The 19,536-nt window shown below is 35.4% G+C and overlaps 2 protein-coding genes across 9 annotated transcripts; both read right to left on the minus strand.

The window, feature by feature from the left end:
- Nucleotides 1-160: 160 nt before the first annotated feature.
- Nucleotides 161-11,411, minus strand: susd1 (sushi domain containing 1). 4 transcript variants are annotated; one of them, XM_026240462.1, is made up of 20 exons: nt 11,221-11,411; nt 10,661-10,818; nt 9,891-10,034; nt 9,658-9,807; nt 8,062-8,214; nt 7,343-7,522; nt 6,953-7,132; nt 6,688-6,867; nt 5,591-5,770; nt 5,294-5,473; nt 4,060-4,239; nt 3,686-3,865; nt 2,650-2,814; nt 2,445-2,536; nt 2,169-2,355; nt 1,097-1,190; nt 699-954; nt 565-604; nt 368-461; nt 161-262 (listed from the first exon to the last, which is right to left on the minus strand). In XM_026240462.1, the coding sequence occupies exons 2-20, from the start codon at nt 10,713-10,715 to the stop codon at nt 199-201; spliced, it is 2,754 nt and encodes a 917-aa protein (XP_026096247.1). In that variant the 5' UTR covers nt 10,716-10,818; nt 11,221-11,411; the 3' UTR covers nt 161-198. The 4 variants fall into 4 exon arrangements, with proteins under 4 accessions (XP_026096247.1, XP_026096246.1, XP_026096248.1 ...); XM_026240461.1 differs by having other exon boundaries at nt 10,661-11,088; nt 11,221-11,374; XM_026240463.1 differs by lacking the exon at nt 3,686-3,865 and having other exon boundaries at nt 10,661-11,088; nt 11,221-11,372.
- A 1,091-nt stretch (nt 11,412-12,502) lies between these two features.
- si:ch211-12e13.1 (uncharacterized) lies at nt 12,503-19,532 on the minus strand. 5 transcript variants are annotated; one of them, XR_003279470.1, is made up of 8 exons: nt 19,168-19,532; nt 18,793-18,956; nt 17,212-17,484; nt 16,941-17,120; nt 15,362-15,949; nt 14,308-14,423; nt 13,718-13,756; nt 12,503-13,473 (listed from the first exon to the last, which is right to left on the minus strand). XR_003279470.1 is itself a non-coding variant. In XM_026240465.1 (5 exons), the coding sequence occupies exons 1-5, from the start codon at nt 19,416-19,418 to the stop codon at nt 15,747-15,749; spliced, it is 1,071 nt and encodes a 356-aa protein (XP_026096250.1). In that variant the 5' UTR covers nt 19,419-19,532; the 3' UTR covers nt 14,648-15,746. The 5 variants fall into 5 exon arrangements, 2 of the variants coding, with proteins under 2 accessions (XP_026096250.1, XP_026096251.1); XR_003279469.1 differs by having other exon boundaries at nt 13,718-13,761; XR_003279468.1 differs by having other exon boundaries at nt 13,718-14,423.
- Nucleotides 19,533-19,536: the final 4 nt, after the last annotated feature.

The following is a 19,536-nucleotide window of genomic DNA, read 5'->3' on the forward strand; positions in this document are numbered from 1 at the left end:
TGAATGCTGCTTGCAGATGTAATTTAAAATTTGAATTTTTATTTATTTATTTGTACTTTTTTTCTCAAGCGTTTTAGTTGTTTTCATTATAATAAAAAAATGTCCTAAATTCAGCAATACTATTGCAGGATGTTTCTGAATAACGACACAACTTAACTCCTCAGTTTTACAAACAGATTGGCTTTATTTCAGAACAAATCAATCAGTGTAAGATGTTAAGATCGGCACCGAAAAAAATCTGGGACTTGACTTTTTACAGTACCTGTTGGAAAAAAAAAACGATAATAATGTGAAAGTGCTAACAAGACATAAAGCACAACGTTTTCATCCAGTCAGTTGATAAAAATAAAACACAATGCAGTCTCACCATCTGTACAAGTATCCCATGACAATGACTAAGCCAAGAGCACTTATGGATCCAACAGTTGCAAAAGCAGACAGCTTCATGATGTAGGATGTTCCTAAAGTCAGAAGAGAAATGGTTTATATCAAACCACATCATGTTGTTTTTTTCTTTTCTTTTTTTCAGGTGGTATAAATCAGTGATAGACTTATAATATTTACCTCTGGCTTTAGCCCAGATGACACAGGACTGTGTTCTAGACTACCAAAGAAAACACACAGAGAGAAATTAGAGAACCTATCAAAAAAGTATTAAATGCACTCATTTTACAGGTCTTTAAAAGACATCAACCCACCTTTCCCCACTGACACACAGTGCGGAGGATGACGTAATAGTCTTTTCCATTTTCCAGAGGTGCGTTGAAGAAGTCTCCATACAGCTGCTGATCCCCTATGGTGAAGTTGATCTCTGTGGGCAGACCACTGAGCTGTATCTGGGCCGTGACGTAGCCTCTGTCACATCTCTGCTGCGCAAAGAACCGCGGACTTTCAGACGAGCTGCAGTCAAACAGCATCACACCCTCGACTGGTATCACAAACACCTGGTACATACTAAACACACACACACACAAAATCATTCACAGCAGCTGAATACAGTTGATATATTCAGCATACAGTATGCAGCAGGGATCAATTTCAATTTGATCTCACTGTTAGTTAACTGTTTATGTAAAGAGATGTTAAACGTCTTTACCATATTGAGTCAAGTGTGCTGGTGGATCTCCGTAATTTCAGAGTGGGCGATGAAGCCTCTACCTCACTATATTTGATTTCTGGGGTGGATGGAACTAAAAGAGCACGAGAAACACAGTGTGCAAGTCACTATAAAAGTAGACAGTATCAATAGTTTTATTGTTTTGGAAATCTGTAAGCATCATGTAAAGGACTCATAAACCCGACTGTTTTAATGCAAGTGTTGTTTATCAACATTTCTCAATTTAATTTTAACTTGACGTATTAGAATAACTGAGATAAAATATAGACATCTCGAAAAATAAAATGATGAAATATAAAAAATAAAAACACAAAAAACTATAACAAATTTACCACTAAAAAAATCTAATTAAAAAATGAACACGGATATGCATTTTATTAGGCAGGTCTATAATGCAACTTTTCTAAATAAGTAATTTATGACCATAGACCACAAAACCACTCATAATTTTTTTTTTTTAAATCATATGAAAGCTGAATAAATAAACTTCCCATTGATGTATGGTTTATTAGGATCTGACAATATTTGCCGAGATATGACTATTTAAAAATCTGGAATCTGAGCTGGCAAATTAAAATATTGAGTTGAATATTGAAATTGAAATATTTAAAGTTGTCCAGATGAAGTTCTTAGCCATGCATATACAAAAATTAAGTTTCAATATATTATTTACAGTAGTAGAAATTTACAAAATATCTTCACAGAACATGATCTTTACTTAACATCCTAATGATTTTTCACATTAAAAGAAAAATCTATAATTTTGGCCCATACAATGTATTTTTGGCTATTGCTACAAATATACCCCAGCTACTTAAGACTGTTTTGTGCTCCAGGGTCACATTTGAGTAATTTAATGGTAGTTAATGTAATGCATATGTATAAGCAACAACAATATAAACTGAAACAAAGCATTATCTCTTGATAAACTTGACAAGCACTGAATATTTTTCACTGATTTTCCTGTTTCGATCAGAAATGTTACAAGTAAAAATGAATTGTAAAAACTGACGTTTTCAGCGCAAGGATGAAAGTAGCTTTTGTTTTGTACCTGGTAAGCTAGTGTTTGCTGTAACTGTAGACGTGGCTCGCGTGGACTCGGCTGTAATGGTTATGGTGTAGTTTGTGGCAGGCAAGAGACTCAAACAGAGAACAGGCCACAGGGCAGAGGAGCTGAAGATCTTTTTCCTCCTGTCACTGAACAGCTGCTCAAAGTCTCGCAATCCAACGAATGTCACCTGTGATGAGATCCATAACCTCATTTATGATTAAAGAAGACAACCTGTGCAAATAAATAGCTAGATTGCATTAATAAATGAACACTCACTGTGTATTTCTCCCTATAACCCTCATCCTCTGCATTCCAGCGCAGGCATCTTTCATTAATCAGCACCAGATCGTTAATTGTCAGTTTCAACTCTGTAACACAAAATTAGATACAGTACAAATTGACCATACTTCATGCTGGCAGACACACTTCTGAGACTGTGCTTCAGTATCCCACTGTGCTGCTGAACAGTGAGGATGTGTACCTTTGCAATGCAGGGTGGCGATCTGCCACTTTCCTGTGGTGTCACATATTGAAATGTCACTTCCTGTGTGTCTGTAGTGTCCTTTAACACAGCGGTGGATCACTGCAGTGCTGTTGTCCCATGCTACCTCTGCGTGTGGCACCTCCGGCGCAGGACCACAATGTGCTATAGACAGAACATGACAGATTTGTGAATCTAAATATAGAACATCTGTTACAAAATATAAGCACTTCTGTTATTCTAATTGTAATTAATTGTAATTCATTTTCAAACTGTTTTGCTGTATGGTTATTCCTGTCTGTGTATGGCTAGGCATACACCTTATCATCTTAACTACAAAAAAAAAAAAAAACCTACTGCTCCTTTTTACCATTATTATAAATAGATTGAAAGTTCAATTTTAAGCAAGGATTTATAGTGTGCAGGATTGCATCTTTTTATATTTTTGTACTTGACCGTTTTGTTGGACCTTTTTTCTTACGAACCCATCGTTTTAGTTTTTTAGTTTTTCAGGTGTGCTGAGTTTGTGTTGATGCAGCATTGTTATAAAAAAGGGGTCATTTTAAAGTTCATGTAGCACACCTTGACTCCTATATCATGAGTATAAATATAACACTGCATTTATTTGATTAAAAATACAGTAAATACAGGAATATTGTGAATAATTACTACATTTTTATTATTACAATTTTTATTATTTACATTTTTCTGAACATATTTAAAATGTCAATTTATTGAAATTGTCATATGACAATTCTGTCTTCAGTGTCACATGATCCTTCTATTATCATCAATGTTGAAAACAGTTGTGCTGCGTCATGTTTTTGTGGAAACTATTCAAAATAACCATTTGTTTGAATGCATTTATTTAAAATAGAAAACGTTGTTATATTATCAATGTCTTTTTTTATCAATTTAATGCATCCATGCAAAATAATAGTATTCATTTATTTTGAAAGTCTTTAAAACAATCTTACTGACCTCAGACTTTTGAACATAGTGTACATCATTAAAGCAGGAATATGCTTCAGTTTACCTGTACATGTTACAGACACTTTTTCCCATGTTCCTTCTGATGTACATGTTGTCATGTTTTTGTCACCCTCCTGTTTGAGTCTATATTTACATTTGTACTGAACCACACTGCCCAATGTAGATGCTTTGTTCCAGTGTATATCTGTTAGTGGGAATTCTGGGGGAGGCCCACAGTTTATCTCTGTTCAATGGGACCAGTGTAAACATTAGAAATAAAGACCATTGTAAAAAAAAAAACTGCACACTCTTTATTCTCAACTGATACTACTGTATGTTTGATGACCTTAAAGTGTAAAACAGCTTATAATGTTGCATTCCACGAAAGAAAAAGAAAAAAGTCATATTTTTGAATGACATTCAGAATGTTGTCAGTACCTTCACATCTCATGTTAACTTTGCTCCACTTTGCATCTGAGCTACAGAATGACACATTTCCTTCACCCACAGTGCGATATCCAGCTTCACACAGATAGAGGGCCACAGAGCCCAGACTGGAGCCGTTATTCCACACCACATCTGAGTGAGGTAGTGAGACGGGAACGCCACAGTCTACTTCTAAACAAACACACATACAGACACACTGTACATGTGCATACATATTATCAGCTTATTAAAAAGAACAGCAATGAAACACCACATGGGTCATTCTCAGGAAATGGTCAGTCTACGTTAAAGGAGTAGTTAGACCAACATTTAAATGCGCTGAAAATGTACTTGCCTACTCAGTTTGTCTATTCATCAGAACAGATTTGGAGAAATGTAGCATTGCATCACTTGCTCACCAATAGATACTCTGCAGTGAATGGGTGCCGTCAGAATGAGAGCTGATAAATACATCACAATAATCCATACCACTCCAGTCCATCAATTTAGGACTTGTCAAGTGAAAAACTATGTGTTTGTAATAAAAAAGAATAATCATTGCTTCTATAAACCATAATATTGCGTTCTCCAGTGAAAAAGTCATCTCATCTGAATCATGTGAGAAATATGCAGATTAAGGACTTCTTACAAACCAAAAATATATATATGTTGCTGAATTTTGATGTGAGTGGACAACAAGGGATAGACTTTTTCACTGCAGGATATGTATTTTGGCCAGAAAGTGATGGTTTAAACCTAAAATCTTTATGATTAATTTATTTATTTCAAACATGCAGCATTTTTCCTCACCTAGAGTTATGGGATTACTCACCGTGATTAAATTTCTCCAAATCTGTTCTGATGAAGAAACAAACTGCATCTACATCTTGGATACACTACAGGTGAGTACATTTTCAGCGAAATTTCAATTATTGTGTGACGATTCAGTCAGAAAGGATACACCTATAATATCAAAAGCCAAAACATTTTTTTTTATATTTGTATGTTTTCTGAAAATGCATGAAGCATTAAAAAAAAAAAAGATGAGCTGAATAATCACACTATTATCTTTCTTTAAAGCAGCTTCATATTTGATGTGAGTTTGTTTTATAACTAAAAACCTTTTAACATTCACGTTGGTGAACTAAAATTGAACTAAAATGGTTTCTGTTTCATGAGAATGACCCATTTACAAAATAAAGAGAGAAAACATGTCAAAAGGGGGGGAAAAGGCATAAAAATATACCTTGACACAGAAAATCAGGATGACTCCAGTTTCCCTCTGAATCGCAAACTGAGGTATCTTCTTCCCTAGCATTATGAAATCCCTCAATGCACTTATAAGACACACTAGATCCAACTTTAGTGTCTCCTGTCCATATCATAAGAGAGAGGGGGAGAGGGGGCGGTACTCCACAGTTCACCTCTGAGAAACAACAAAAACCTTGAAAATGTCTTCACTTCACACATTACATACAAAGTCATTTATTTAAAAATGAAAAGCTAACTTTGAGTTGAAATATATATATATTTAAACAATTACCTTCGCACAACAGAGTTGGTTTTGTCCAGTTACCGTTTTCAGCACACACAGATTTATTAAGTCCTTGTTTAGCATAGTAACCGTGTTTGCACTGATATGTTACAATGCTGTTAAATGTGACTCTGCCATTCCATATTTGTACAGTGAGGGGCAGTAAAGCTGGCTCCCCACACACAATCTCTGTTGAGAAGGAAATGACATGACAATAGTTACAACTGAATCACTGCAGAATAAAGAGGATTTATGTTGCTTCAGGTGGAAATTATGCACTGGGAAAAATCTGAAATCGGGAAAGATCAAAGACTTGAGGCAACCAGCTTCAGGACTTTTCTGAATGTGAAATTTCTGACAGTAAAACTGAGGCCAAAACATGTGTCTATGACTTGAGTATAATTTGGCCTCAGTTTTACCGTTTGGACTCTCATTCTGATGGCACCCATTCACTGCATAAGATCCATTTGTAAGTAAGTGATGTAATGATAAATTAATAAAAATCTTAAGAATTCTTAATCTCAAAACATAACATGGTCTGTTTCTTTGAATTTGCAGATTTGCAGAATTGTGTCTTATGAAGATTTGGAATATAGATTCTGGAATACAGCAAAAACAGTTTTAAGGACTACTTTTATGATAATTGTTTGGTGCATTTTGTCATTTTTTAGCTTGACAGTCATTGACTTTAATTGTATGGACAAAAATAGTGAGGATATTTTAAAAAATAACTTATTTTGAGTTCTACAGTCTTTAAAAAAAGGTTATTTATTGCCATCTATGGTTTCACGAAGAACCTTTAACATCCATGGAACCTTACTATTAGACAAAAGGTTCTTTATGGTGGAAAAAGGTTCTTTAGATTATTAAAATGTTATTTACATCAAGAAAAAAGGTTATTTTAAGAATTGTTCACTAAAATGTTCTTTGTTGAACCAAAAATGATTCTTCTGTGGCATCGCTGCGAAAGCCTCGCTCTTAAAACCTTTATTTTTAAGAGTGTAGGGAAGAAATTCACACAGGTTTGAAATGACAGAATAAATACATGATGACGTTTTTTTGCATTTACCAATTATAACTTAAAAAATGTAGACAATTTTCTGTACCTTCACAAGAATAGTCTGGGTTACTCCACTGACCGTCACTTTCACACACAGACATATTTCCTGTATCCAAACTGCTATATCCAACATCACAGTCATACAGAGCCACAGAACCAATCGTACTGACACCGTTCCAGAACAACACTGAGTGAGGCAGGACCGGAGGAGAACCACACAGTATCTCTACACACACACAAACACAATCTCAACAGATTCTTTGCAGAATCAGCATCATATTTCTGTATGCATAATAAACAGAAGCAGATACCTTCACACTGGAAGTCAGGACGGCTCCATGTCCCACGAGCAGTACATTCGGATACATTCTCACGCCCACTGTTATAAAAATGTGGCTCACACACATACAGCGCCAAGGATCCCATACGTGAGATGTTATTCCAAACCGTTTTTGACTGAGGATAAACATGAGGCTGCCCACAGTCCACTTCTACATAAAAATTGATTACAATTTGTGAGGCAGGTCACAGTAAAAATGTATGTGCAAAAGGGGTCAAATCCAGCCCTGCATTTGTGTGTGTGCATGTTGAAATCACATTATGGAAACAAAATGAGTGGTGAATATAATTTCATGCTGACTTTAGTGCATTGCACTTAGTTCAAGATCTGACAGACTGATTAGCACGAACGTAAACTTTACCTTCGCAGACCAGACTGGGTCCATGCCACTCTCCATCCAGACCACAGACTGAAGAATTCTGTCCTCCCTTCCACTGAAATCCCTCCCTGCAGCCGTACTGGAGTTCACTGTTGTAGAGTGTGATCGTCGGGGAGAGCTGCTCAGCGTGGACGACTGATGGAGGAGACCCACAGTCTATCACTACAGAAAACATGCACACAAAAACAGATCCGTTACTTCAACAGAATTTAACATTACGCTTGTGTGTAATTTGGGGTTACTCAGGTGATCTGGATAGTTACTAAAGCATTACTACATGGATGGCAAGCAAAATGTCTATATATTTTGGTATCTAGTCTAAATATTTCAGGTCCCTCCCATTGATCTATAATAGAGATATCATATATAGACATATATAGATCAGTGGTCCCCTCCTCTGTTTTGTAAATCTATTTTATTCAGTGAAAAAAGCACACCTTCCCTCAAAAAGCCACACGATCTGAAGTAAAATTAATCTCTTAAGCAAGCACCATTAATAATATACATATATATATCTGTGTGTGTGTGTGTGCGTGCGTGCGTGCGTGCGTGTGTGTGTGTGTGTGTGTGTGTGTGTGTGTGTGTGTGTGTGTGTGTTTTACAGCTGTAATATTATGAAACACATGTGACTAAAACACAGAATGTGCTTGTAAATGAAGTGATATTTCTATTTATGTAAAGTGCAATGGCTCTGTCCTTACCCTTGCAGTAAGCTGCATCCCGGTTTGGATTAAAGGGTTCTGACCCATCCTGGACTGTGTAACCTGTCTGACAGGAGCAGGTGAAATCTCCCTCTGTGTTGTGACAGAGACCTCCTTCCCCACAGACCCCCTGCACACCACACTCGTCTATATCTACATACAAAAACAACATCATGGAGTTTAATGTTATTAGGGGCTGAGCACTGCACAGGAGCTCATGCAGAGTCTAACTGACCTTCAGAGTCTATATTTAAAATCGCTCCTGAAAAATTATTTCACAAATTTTACGGTAATTGTGCAAAAAGTGGAATTGAGGCTACATTTCTGCAATGTTTTAATATATTTAAACCAAAATTGTTGTGTCTTATAATAACCACAACCAAAAGGAACCTGATACTTTTTTGGCACAGCACCACCGACTGGTCATAAGGTATGCAAAATCATTTTTTACTCATAACTTAAAGGCCATTTTAATGGATGGGCGCTTTTTATTTCACTTCTTTTTGACTGATGCTTGCAACACCCGCTGAGTGCCATTAAACAGCTTAAAAGATCAAAGAGAAGTTTTTATATAACTCCGACTGGATTCATCTGAAAGCAGAAAGTCATATATACCCAGGATGTCTTGAGGGTGAATAATTTATGGACTATTCTCTTTAGATTCATTCTACATGCCAATTTTTTGTTTGATACCTAATTTTCCAATGCTCGACCATTTCAAATTTTGTCGTAAAATACTATAGTTTATGAATGCACTGGCACACTGTTACAAAATTCGGTATATGTCATGAGTGCCATGGCTTTGAAGGCACTACAAAAAGTTTTTTTTATTACATTGAAATTTTTGCTCAGATGTATATGATTCTGAGCAGAAAGAAAGGCCAAAATGGTTCCAGATAAATGGTTTCACAAATTTGGATGTGTCTACACAAAATTGGACATCAGATAAGAACATTTGGTACTCTGTCATCACAAGCATGATCTGAGGGTATATGCACAGTTTCTGAAAAGTGCCACCTACTGGTCAAGAAATGTGAAAAATAGTTATTTTGTTAGTAATTCTTTGTAACACTTTACCTTTGAATCACCATTTCAATTATTTCAACGTTAAGTGGTTGGTGGGCTTGGCTCCAACACATAATTGCTGCTTGCATGTTTTCTACTGATATCCCCAGAACAGGATCTTTTATGATGCCATTTAAAAATAAATCACTCAATAAATCTAAGATAATGAGAATAAAGTCCAAGCAATACAGGATTACTGTTTTAAATGTGTAAGAAAATGTGGCAGTAATTAGTTTAAATGACTATTTTATTGTGCCGTGACGTAAATCTCTCAGTTTTTAGTGTTTTCTTGTCCCTTCACACATTCCTCTCGAAGAAACTCCCATTTAACATTGTTTAGCCACATTTGCACAATACTTTTTGCAGAACTTGTTAAAAAATTAAGCCATTCAGGATATCACTTGCAAAACCATGTTCACACCCTTCCTGCAACATCTCTGCACCTCCTGTGTTTCGGTCAGGAAACAACAACATTACGGGGAAGACGTGCTGGAGCTACAAATGCACTCATTTACTGAAATGAAAGCTCACCATGGCAGTACGTTCCATCATTGGGTATGAATGTGCTCATGTGATTGGATGGGCTGTAGCCTGTGAGACAGGTGCAGTAATAGCTGCCGTACGTGTTGTGACACTTGGTGTGATCGCCACAGATTTTACCAAGCTGACACTCATCTTTATCTGTATTAAAACAAATATACAATATAAGTTGATCAATCAAAAAGGCGTGCTCAGCTATTAAACAGCTCTCAGGATAATCAAACCTTGGCAGTAAGTCCTCCCGTTGCCCACAAATCCATACATGCAGTTGCACACTTTCCCCCCCGATCCGTCAGTTTTATCATCACAGGTGGCGTTTCGATGGCAAGAGGCACAAACATCCACTGTGTCTGCCTTCACTCTTATGTCTGAGGTGAAGAGTGAAAACCCTGGATTAACATTTCACTTTTAAAATGAGAACACCGCCATGCATGCATCTAACATGTTAGATTTACAATTATTTAAATGCATGTTACATTCATATTCATATATGTGCAATGTATTACATTTAAGTATTCGTATTACTATGTATATCAATTTAAAAAAAAAAGGGATTTACTGTAATATCCGAGAAATTCCATTTTGAAATGAGAAAGTTGACATGCAAACTTCTAAAATGTTATAGATGTTTATAATTTTAAAATATTTTAAATAGTATCATTTTTAATAATATAATATTATATTATAATATTTATGTATTCATATCACTGTCTATAATTCACAACTGAGATGTTTATATAAGTTATAATATATATATATATATATATATATATATATATATATATATATATATATATATATATATATATAAATTCCTATATATATTCCTGTAATATAATTTGTAATAAAAATATATAATGTAAAAAAAAAAGCAAAAGTATTTTGTCAATCAATAGTTGTACTATTTCAAGGATTATATAATTTTATTCCAATCTCTTTTGACTGTGTATTTAAAAATATTTTAGCAAATTGTGATTAATTGTTTGATACTGACCTTTAAAGATACATTGAATCATCAGAAAGCTTAAGGTCACTTGTACGACAGTCATCGCTGTTTTTCTCTCATCTGTTCTGGCGAACTCAAAATATCACTGTTCTGTTCCACATTTCTCCTAATTTCCCCTTAAAGACCCTCCTCCTCCATTCTGAACTCTGTTGATAGTGGTGAATGAGTTAGTTGAGGTCAAGCACATCTCCTCTCAGCTTTCTGTGTGGTTTGTAATGAACGGGTGTTATCATCAGCGCAGACACATTCAGTTAAATGTCTCTCTGTATGACGAGAGGGAACCTGCTCATTCTTATGGCCACAGAAACTGACGCTTCACTGGCCACATGCTGATTATGGCTATTTTTGGTTGTTGTTTATAAAGGCTGCCAAACTGCTGTGAATACACCCATCATTCATTTCCGCTGATGAGCTATCTATAAAAAAAATCATTATGCTATTTCAAAATATTATTAAAATAATAATAAAAAATTATATATAGGCCTGTCAAAAAATGAAATATAGGTTATAAAAAGTATAAATTAAACATAAATTATGAATTGTCGTACCTTTTTTGGGTTCTGTTCCACAAAATTTCCGAAGCACCAAAGAATGACCTACTTCAAATAAAAAAAATGAAGTGCTTTTTACAATTATTCTAAAGATCAACAATAACATTCATAAGGTCAAGACGAGTACAAATATATTTCAGAGCACATACGCGTGACACATTTACAGTGCCAGCTCTGGAGGGTGGCGAGTTAAAGATAAGCATTTTCTGCCCTATCACCCTCCTTACACACACACAAACACACACACACACATGGTAACCCCTCCCAACAAAACACACCCTCTCTCAAGTCATCCGGAAACCTCCAGTGAGAGAGAAACCATTTCCTCCACCTGACTGTAGTGCACATGACTATAATTCTAAGACAGGAGAGAAACAAGAGCAAGAGCTGTGAACATATTAATAGCTTTTATTCAAACATAACAGACACCACCATAGCCGTATGAAGAGATGCAGCTCATGAGCACTGTACAGAAAATGTAGCATTATAGAAAATGAAAAAGAGATGCTAGTCTGTGTTCTAAATGGAATATTAGTGCATGAATACAGCACGGTATAGACTGAATAGTTCCTGTATGTAAAACAGAATGCTGTATGCTAGAGGTTTCCAAAAGTAGTATGTAATATTGCAATGTAATTACATGCAAGATAACTGAACACATTAGAAACGGTTAGTTTATAATTTTAAACCAATTATGCATTAAAATATTGTGTGTAAAAAGTATTGGAACACCAATAAAAAAAATCTGTCAAAAAATAAAAAAATATTTCTTTGGGCTCATTTATCACACTGGCAAAGGAACTACAAATTGCGTGCACTGCACTGTACACAATATTTAATATGCAGTACTATGCTTTGTTGTATGCTGGTGACAAAATTACCTTCAAATTTCTGTGTCAGTAAAATATTTTTCTTTTAAAGAAATAAACGCTTTTATTAATTTGATCAAAAGTGAGAGTAAAAGACATTTATAATGTTTCGGAATTTCAATTTCATCCAAATGCTGTTCAATGAAACAATTATTAAAACTTTATAGTTCTCTTTCATAATTCTCGTCATTGGTGTGAACGTGTCTTTACTCCAACAGAAGAAATATTGTTTTTGTAAGTTGCTTTCTCTTTTGACATAAGAATTGTCACAATGAATAGAGTACAGTCAAGTTCTTCCCTGGCTTTTTTCCTCATTTAAGACTCATTCACTTATGTCACATTACAGAAAGTGTTTTTTTTATTTACTTTAAAACTAATTTTTCACCACAGATAAAAAAAAAAAAACCTTTTTTTATTTCTTTTTTAGTCTGTGGTGAAAAATTCCATAAAAAGGACAGTAGCAAAATAAACTTGTATGGGTCAGAAAGAGTTATAAATGGTCATGACACTTATTTTTTTGCTTTAAGAAACTCTAACTTTGAAATGTCCTTCCCACCCACACCCATCCAATATTCTTTCACTTGGAAATATGTCACATTAAATAATTTCCATGTCAACTATAAGCTTGTTTAATTCTAACGGTCAGAGAGAGAGTTACAAATGGTCATGAAAAAGAAAAAAAAAATGCTTGAAAAGTGTATAACCTTGGCTTTTTTTTTTTCTGAGAAACATTAAATGATAACACAGAGACAGCAAGCGCGTTTGTGTTTTTTGGGCGGCTCCTGTTTCTCTTGAGGTGTCTCAATGGTCGAGCCTTGCTCTAGACTCCGCCCATCACATAAAGAGTGGGTGGAGTCAGAGGAGATTGACTGGAGCCGCCCGCACACAAGCTCAGCCGCATTCCCGTCCGCAGTGGACACATCCGTCACTGTCCTCTCCCTTAGAGACATATCATCATCATCCTCATCGATCAGCACCACATCCGTTTTAACGTCCACATGGATGCACGGGACGGTCTGAACATCCTCTGAGCTCTCCAGGTTACTGGAGTCGACGAAACCCATGAGAGATGACTTGTCCATGTCCAGTGATGGATCGATTAGACTGTCCTCAGTCTCGTGGTGCAGATATTGCATCTCTTTCAGATTCTGGAGATTGGAAACACTCCATACGTTACACGTCTGTTCATTAGCAGTCGTTTCTAGAACACCGTTCACTGCGACCCGATTCGTTTTCCTTCCATCTTCGTCAGCCGTGACCTCTAGAGTCAGTTCGGGTTCAAATATAGTTATCTGTGGGTCCCTGTAAAGTACCCCAGCCTTTTGAGAATTGTTCATTATACACTTTTGTTTCTTCACACAGGTTGTCTTTCCGCCAGAGCCTAGGACAATAAAAGAGGGAGTATACATTTTATTTAAAAAAAACCTGCACATGCAAAAACACTGCTATGAAAATTTCAATGCATAATTTTCCTGTGATGCAAAGCTGAATTTTCATCATTTTTCCTTTCCATTCTAATATGCTGATTTGCTGCTTTAGAAACATCTTTTATCAGTGTTATTGATGTGATACATTATTAAATGCTTTTGTTAATTTACAGTGTGCTGAAATCATGTTTTACTCACCAGAGTTAGCGTTGTCTTTGGTGACCATGGCACTCACATCTGTACTGCCAAGGAAACAGAAGAAATAAGATCTCCTCTAAATCCTCTAAGAATTTAGGATTACCACAGAGGAATTAACCTTTTGCCCTTCGTTTACCACACTAATACGTCAGCATCTTTTTACTTTTAGTATCCACAGATCCAGCACCATTAATGCTCCAGATGTTGCATACAAGAAAGTAACGCAAAACACCCAACCAGAAAATGCATTACAAAACTGAGAGAACAGAAAGATGAAGAAACAGGAGTGGATGAGGGAATGAAAATGGGAGGTGGGCAGTTTTTTTCCCAGCACTCTCCAACAGGACAAATAAAGACATGAAGCCTTTAAAAGCAGCAAAAATAACTCAAAGTTCCCAAGAGACTTCAAGACATTTTCAGAAGAAGAAAGCCATTCTATCAGGAGCGGCTGTCACTCGTGAGGATCACATCTGCATATCAAGCGTTTAGATGCAAACAGCTCAGCACAAACTACAGAAAGTAGACTTATTCTCTTTAAAAATAAAACAGTGGAGTTTTACCAAAAGCTTAAAAGATGATATTGTACTTACGCTTTTATTTTGCTCTTTGATCACAGCAGCTCTTGTACTCACCGCTCCAAACACACCGATTACACATGACTGCACTTCACACACGACAGAATCAGGCCTTTATAAATTAATGATGTCTATTAGGATAGAACCACACAAGTCACTACACAACCATTTTAGACAAGCTATTTGAACAGTTTTTTAATACTGTATATAGTCAAGAATTTACTATATGCATATATATATATATATATATATATATATATATATATATATATATATATATACACTGTATATATGATACACAAATTATACAAATATCTGTCCTGTGAGACTTGTTTATTATATATTAATATATTTTTAGGATGCTTGCAAAAAATAAACAAAACAAATATTTTAAAAGTATCTGTCCATCAGTCGGTCTCCCAAAATGAAATATATTACACTGACCATAATAAGAGACAATACGATTACCATCGATAACTCCTTGTTGTAATAAAGTATTTTTTAACTAACTGTTTTAGTGCCAACAAGTTCAATTAACTGGGATAATATATAAAATATATTTATATTGTACAGTTTATATTCTGTGTATACACACACACACACACACACACACGTTAAATTGTTCTGAAAGCAGTTTTTGTGAGAAACCCCTCCTCATGCGCTGAACATATACTAATAAATAATACACATGGAGCACTTACACATGTGTGTGTGCATGCAAAGGGAAAGGAAAGAGGGGAGAGACTGAAATATTGATGAGAAACGGCCCTCCACTCAATCTCCTTGCCTCCTGACACAGACACTGATTAAAAGTGATTTGACTGCAGTATCTACAATGCATTATGTATTATACAATAGTGAATTAAAAGCTCAAGTATAAAATATAACCTTATTTAAATGAGAAATATTTACCACTTTTGTAGCATGTTTCCTTGCACAAAAAACCTTTTATTTAGTTATAGGAGATCATTTTTAAACCTCTCTCCAATCCTTAGGAATAATCAGGCAGTTGTGATTCTGTATTTTTAAGGCTTCTGTGTGTAAATGGCTGATGTTATGATTGACTGACCTCTGCTGCAGCTCATCTGAGTCGGTCAAGTTCCTGAATAAAGAATATGAATTTATATGCAAATTATTATACAGTATCTGTAAGAGTAGACTGAGGAGTAAGTGTTTTGACCAGAGTCTGTCTACACAGGACATTGATTCCTTCAGTTCAATAGAGCAAGAGGATTCCTGTTCTCCATGATAAGTCCCCTTGATTGTCTTTAAAGTAGACATTTCAAATATCATCATCATATACTATCACGGCACCATTTAATAGGAGCATCATTTCCTAGGCCCCTTGTATTTCAGGTTTGGGGCTGAGACCAGTGTTTGTGATGGCCACGTCACCCCATCTGACACCCCGCTGTTGAGTGCTTCGTATCCTATCTGTCAGGATCACATCACCATCATTCTGCTTTCTGGCTTGTCTGTGGTTTTATCTGTCCTGTGAGGTACAGTGTCCTGGTTCTGTGGTCTTCCAATGAAAATGACGCTGTGCTTGAGGTTACACTAGTGTTTTCACTGACTCTGATGTTGACTTTCCTCGGTAAAGACACAGGCTGTTTGTAACAGACTGACACAGTCAGAGGAGCTCTCACCACTTCAACTCCTACAAAAAAAAAAAAAAAAAAAAAACAGGATAAATGACTGATGAAATGAGAGATGATCTGAGACACTTGTAAAATAATTTCATATACATACACATAAACACACACACACATACATATATACATATATATACACATATACATATATATAATTTAGTGTTACAATAAATAATGTAACAATTATTCTAAATATAAATAATTATTAAATGATTATATAACAAATAATATAACATTATATAACATACAGTATGTTATATATACACATACTAATTTTTATATATATATATATATAAATTACATGTAACTAAATATTGTATGAAAAAATATATATTTATATAATTATCATGTTAATTTTTATGCAATACATTGCAAAACATTGATATGCAATATAGTAATATATTTTAATATACAATATATTAATAAATATAATTATTATACATATTAAATGATTTAATAATAAAATAATAGTAATAATGTTATTTTTTTATCATTTTTATTATAAATAATTCTGAGAGGAACAATTTACACAATTAAAATTTTTTGGAGTGAAAGACATCATACATTCAAGTAGTGTATTCCTAAGTACCTAGAAAGAAATCTGCGTGATAAATAAGTGTTTATTATGGTTACTTTTCTTAAATAAGACATCCAAAATGACGTATGCAGCCTTCAAATGTGACGTCTGAAGGATGCAGACTCCGAAATGAGATGCAGCGAGGCTCTAATCCTCATTTGCGTGCACGCGTGTTTGTGTGTGTGTGTGTGTGTGTGTGTGTGAAATGCGGTACTGAAGTGAAATAGCTGGGCAGTTTGATAGCCAAATTATAATAGGCTGCCCAATAAAAATTAAAATTGTTATTATTATTCTAATAATTGAATACATTAATAGGAGAATGAGCCTAATATCGTCTTGACTATCGACAGAGAAATCTGCTTTCATCGATTCACGATACTATCGTCTATCAGCACAACCCTACTTTAAACATTACTTACCTTTATGTTTCTCCATTTCTGCCATGCACCTGGAGAACATCCACAGCGGGTGGGTGGAGGGACGAGCAAAGCCCAGCCAAACAAACACAGGCAGAGGGCAAAGGTCACCAAACACCCAGGTCCTCCTCACACCTGAGGACCAAGGAACAGCCTGGGTGATGCATCTCTCCGAGACTGGATCTGGAAAAAAGGCACCGGTTCAGCGCACACAGTAAATGAGCATGTCTGATGAAAGCGTCCTGCATTAGGACATGCAGAAGCAGCTCCTCACAGCCACTGATATGCCTGCAGTATGGTCCCTTACCATGGGTGATCTCTAGGCCAGGCTGAGCATCAGGTCTGTGTGTATTGTTAGGAGAGAGTAGAGTCAGTGTGCTGCTCCAAACGGTCTGCTGATCTCTAGACGCAGTCAAAGCGAGATCCACCTCCACTCCAGCTCTAACAGTCCTGTACTCCAGCACTCTGGCCTGCAGGGAGAACATCCCTCTCTTCAGCTCATCCAAGGCATCGCTCAGACGCACACTCTCACTGACACTCATCAGACCTGCAGAAGGAGCAGTGATTCCCCTTTTAATGGCCATCGGTGGGGCATAACCAGGGTTATTATAGTTTACTAAAACAAAAACCATAAAAACATTTTCATTACTTTAAATGGAGTGAATATTATCTCAAATAAAATATATTATAAAATATAATAAAGATTTGTTTTAAATTCCAGCTTGTAGCCAAGGCAACATTTTCATTAGTTTAACTTAAAACTGAAATAAAAAAACTATATAAACAAAAAAAAAATGTTTATCAAAATTTTAATGAAAAAATATATAAAAATTGCAACTAATTCAGAAATATTAACTACTACACTAGGTATAGCACATTTAATTGTCATGCATATGAACATCAATAATCACATTTATAATCATATTTATTCACATCTCTTGGGTGATGTGCCTTCAGCCTTAAAAAATATATATTTTATATAAATATATATTAATAGATCATTAATTGATCTGGATTCTGTAAGTTTATTACATTTACGTTTAGTCATTTAGCAGACGCTTTTCTCCGAAGCGACTTACAGATGAAGACAGTGGAAGCAATCAAAAACAACAAAAAGAGCAATGATATATAAGTGCTATAACAAGTCTCAGTTAGGTTAAGCAGAACACATAGCAAGGGCTTTTAAATAATATAATGAAAATAAAACCGATAGAATAGAAAAAGAATAGAGCAAGCTAGTGTTAGAGGTCTTTTTTTATGATTGTATAATAAATAAAAAGAAAATGGACAGAATACAAAAAGATTAGAAAGGTAGTTAGATTTTTTTAATTAGAATAGTGAGTGTTAAAGTTAGAGGGTCAAATAAAGATGGAAGAGATGTGTTTTAAGCCGATTCTTGAAGATGGTTAAGGACTCAGCTCCTCAGATTGAATTGGGGAGGTCATTCCACCAGAAGGGAACATTTAATTTAAAAGATACATAAGTTTTTATATATCTGTTATTAACAGATATATAATATTTCTCCACATCTCTCTGGACTATTTGATTCTGATTGGTCAGTAAAGGCATTCTTGTGACAAATATTTCTTGTACAATATTTTCATGTCAAATTTCCATTTATTCTGTTATAATGACCAGCTGACTGTAAAATATTATACGCTGACTGATTTGTGAAATGTAAATAAAAATCATATATGAATTAAATAAAATTTGAGCAGAAAAATACATTTGAACAAATAAATTCAGTAGCAGGATTTGTTATGAGGACCAGTAGGACTGATTCGGAGCATGTTCTTTCTATTTGTTGATGGGGTTGTGCTCAACCCGTGTGCTGAAAAGGGCCAGAAGATCTTACCGAAAGGGCTGAGTCTGAATCTCTCGGAGCACACAATCATAGTGAGAAGTCTGGTGAAGAGAAACTCAGGGTAGCACAAGGGGACGTCTCTGAAGACACTGTCAGGATAGTCCCAGCCATAACCCGAAACACTGCAGAATCTCCTCAAAGACACCGCATCATACCTACAGACACATCCACAACAACTGACAACTGAATCCACTTCAGAATTAACACTCATTAACATATAATGAGTGGCCATTAAAATACACAGTATTTCCATTTAGTTTGTAAATAAAAAATAGTGTATAAACAATAAAGCTTTTAATATATTGAATTGCATGTACATTTAACTAATCATATACATTCACTTAAAGTTTCTTTAAGTCATCTTACCTGCAGTTGACCAAAGTGAAAGCAAGCTCGTCGCTTGTGTCTTTGTTTTTCCTCATTGTTCCTCGTTTCTTGCGGAGAGATTGATAAATGTACCTGGTCATGAGGTAAACTGAACCTGGCAAATGTTTCTGGGCGTCAAAGACTGTGTGAGTTTTAAACGAGACGTGAGAAGTGTAAAAGAGATACAGCACAGTTACACCTGACACCACGGAGATAAGAGTGCTAAAATTAGCCATATTCCGGTTCATCATTTACATTATTTACAAAAACAACTAAGAAGAAATGCTATCGATGATGTGCTCAAAGTTCAAAGTCATTTGACGCTACTTTGTTGCGCGTTTCTTCCCTCTGTTTTTAAAATAGAAAGAG

This window comes from Carassius auratus, linkage group LG30F, assembly GCF_003368295.1.
Source record: "Carassius auratus strain Wakin linkage group LG30F, ASM336829v1, whole genome shotgun sequence".
Classification (NCBI taxonomy): Eukaryota; Metazoa; Chordata; class Actinopteri; order Cypriniformes; family Cyprinidae; genus Carassius; species Carassius auratus.

What these genes read in the sequence shown, in the direction of transcription:
- susd1 (XM_026240462.1), bottom strand. Translation starts at nt 10,715, where the DNA reads ATGACTGTCGTACAAGTGACCTTAAGCTTTCTGATGATTCAATGTATC. An exon ending in AGTTAACATGAGATGTGAAG is followed by an intron (nt 3,866 to 4,059) that starts GTACTGACAACA and finishes CCCATTGAACAG; the next exon opens with AGATAAACTGTGGGCCTCCC. An exon ending in AGCACACTTGACTCAATATG is followed by an intron (nt 955 to 1,096) that starts GTAAAGACGTTT and finishes GTGTGTGTTTAG; the next exon opens with TATGTACCAGGTGTTTGTGA.
- si:ch211-12e13.1 (XM_026240465.1), bottom strand. Translation starts at nt 19,418, where the DNA reads ATGATGAACCGGAATATGGCTAATTTTAGCACTCTTATCTCCGTGGTG. An exon ending in ATTCAGACTCAGCCCTTTCG is followed by an intron (nt 17,485 to 18,792) that starts GTAAGATCTTCT and finishes CTCCTTCTGCAG; the next exon opens with GTCTGATGAGTGTCAGTGAG. An exon ending in AGAAATGGAGAAACATAAAG is followed by an intron (nt 15,950 to 16,940) that starts GTAAGTAATGTT and finishes TTTTTTTTGTAG; the next exon opens with GAGTTGAAGTGGTGAGAGCT.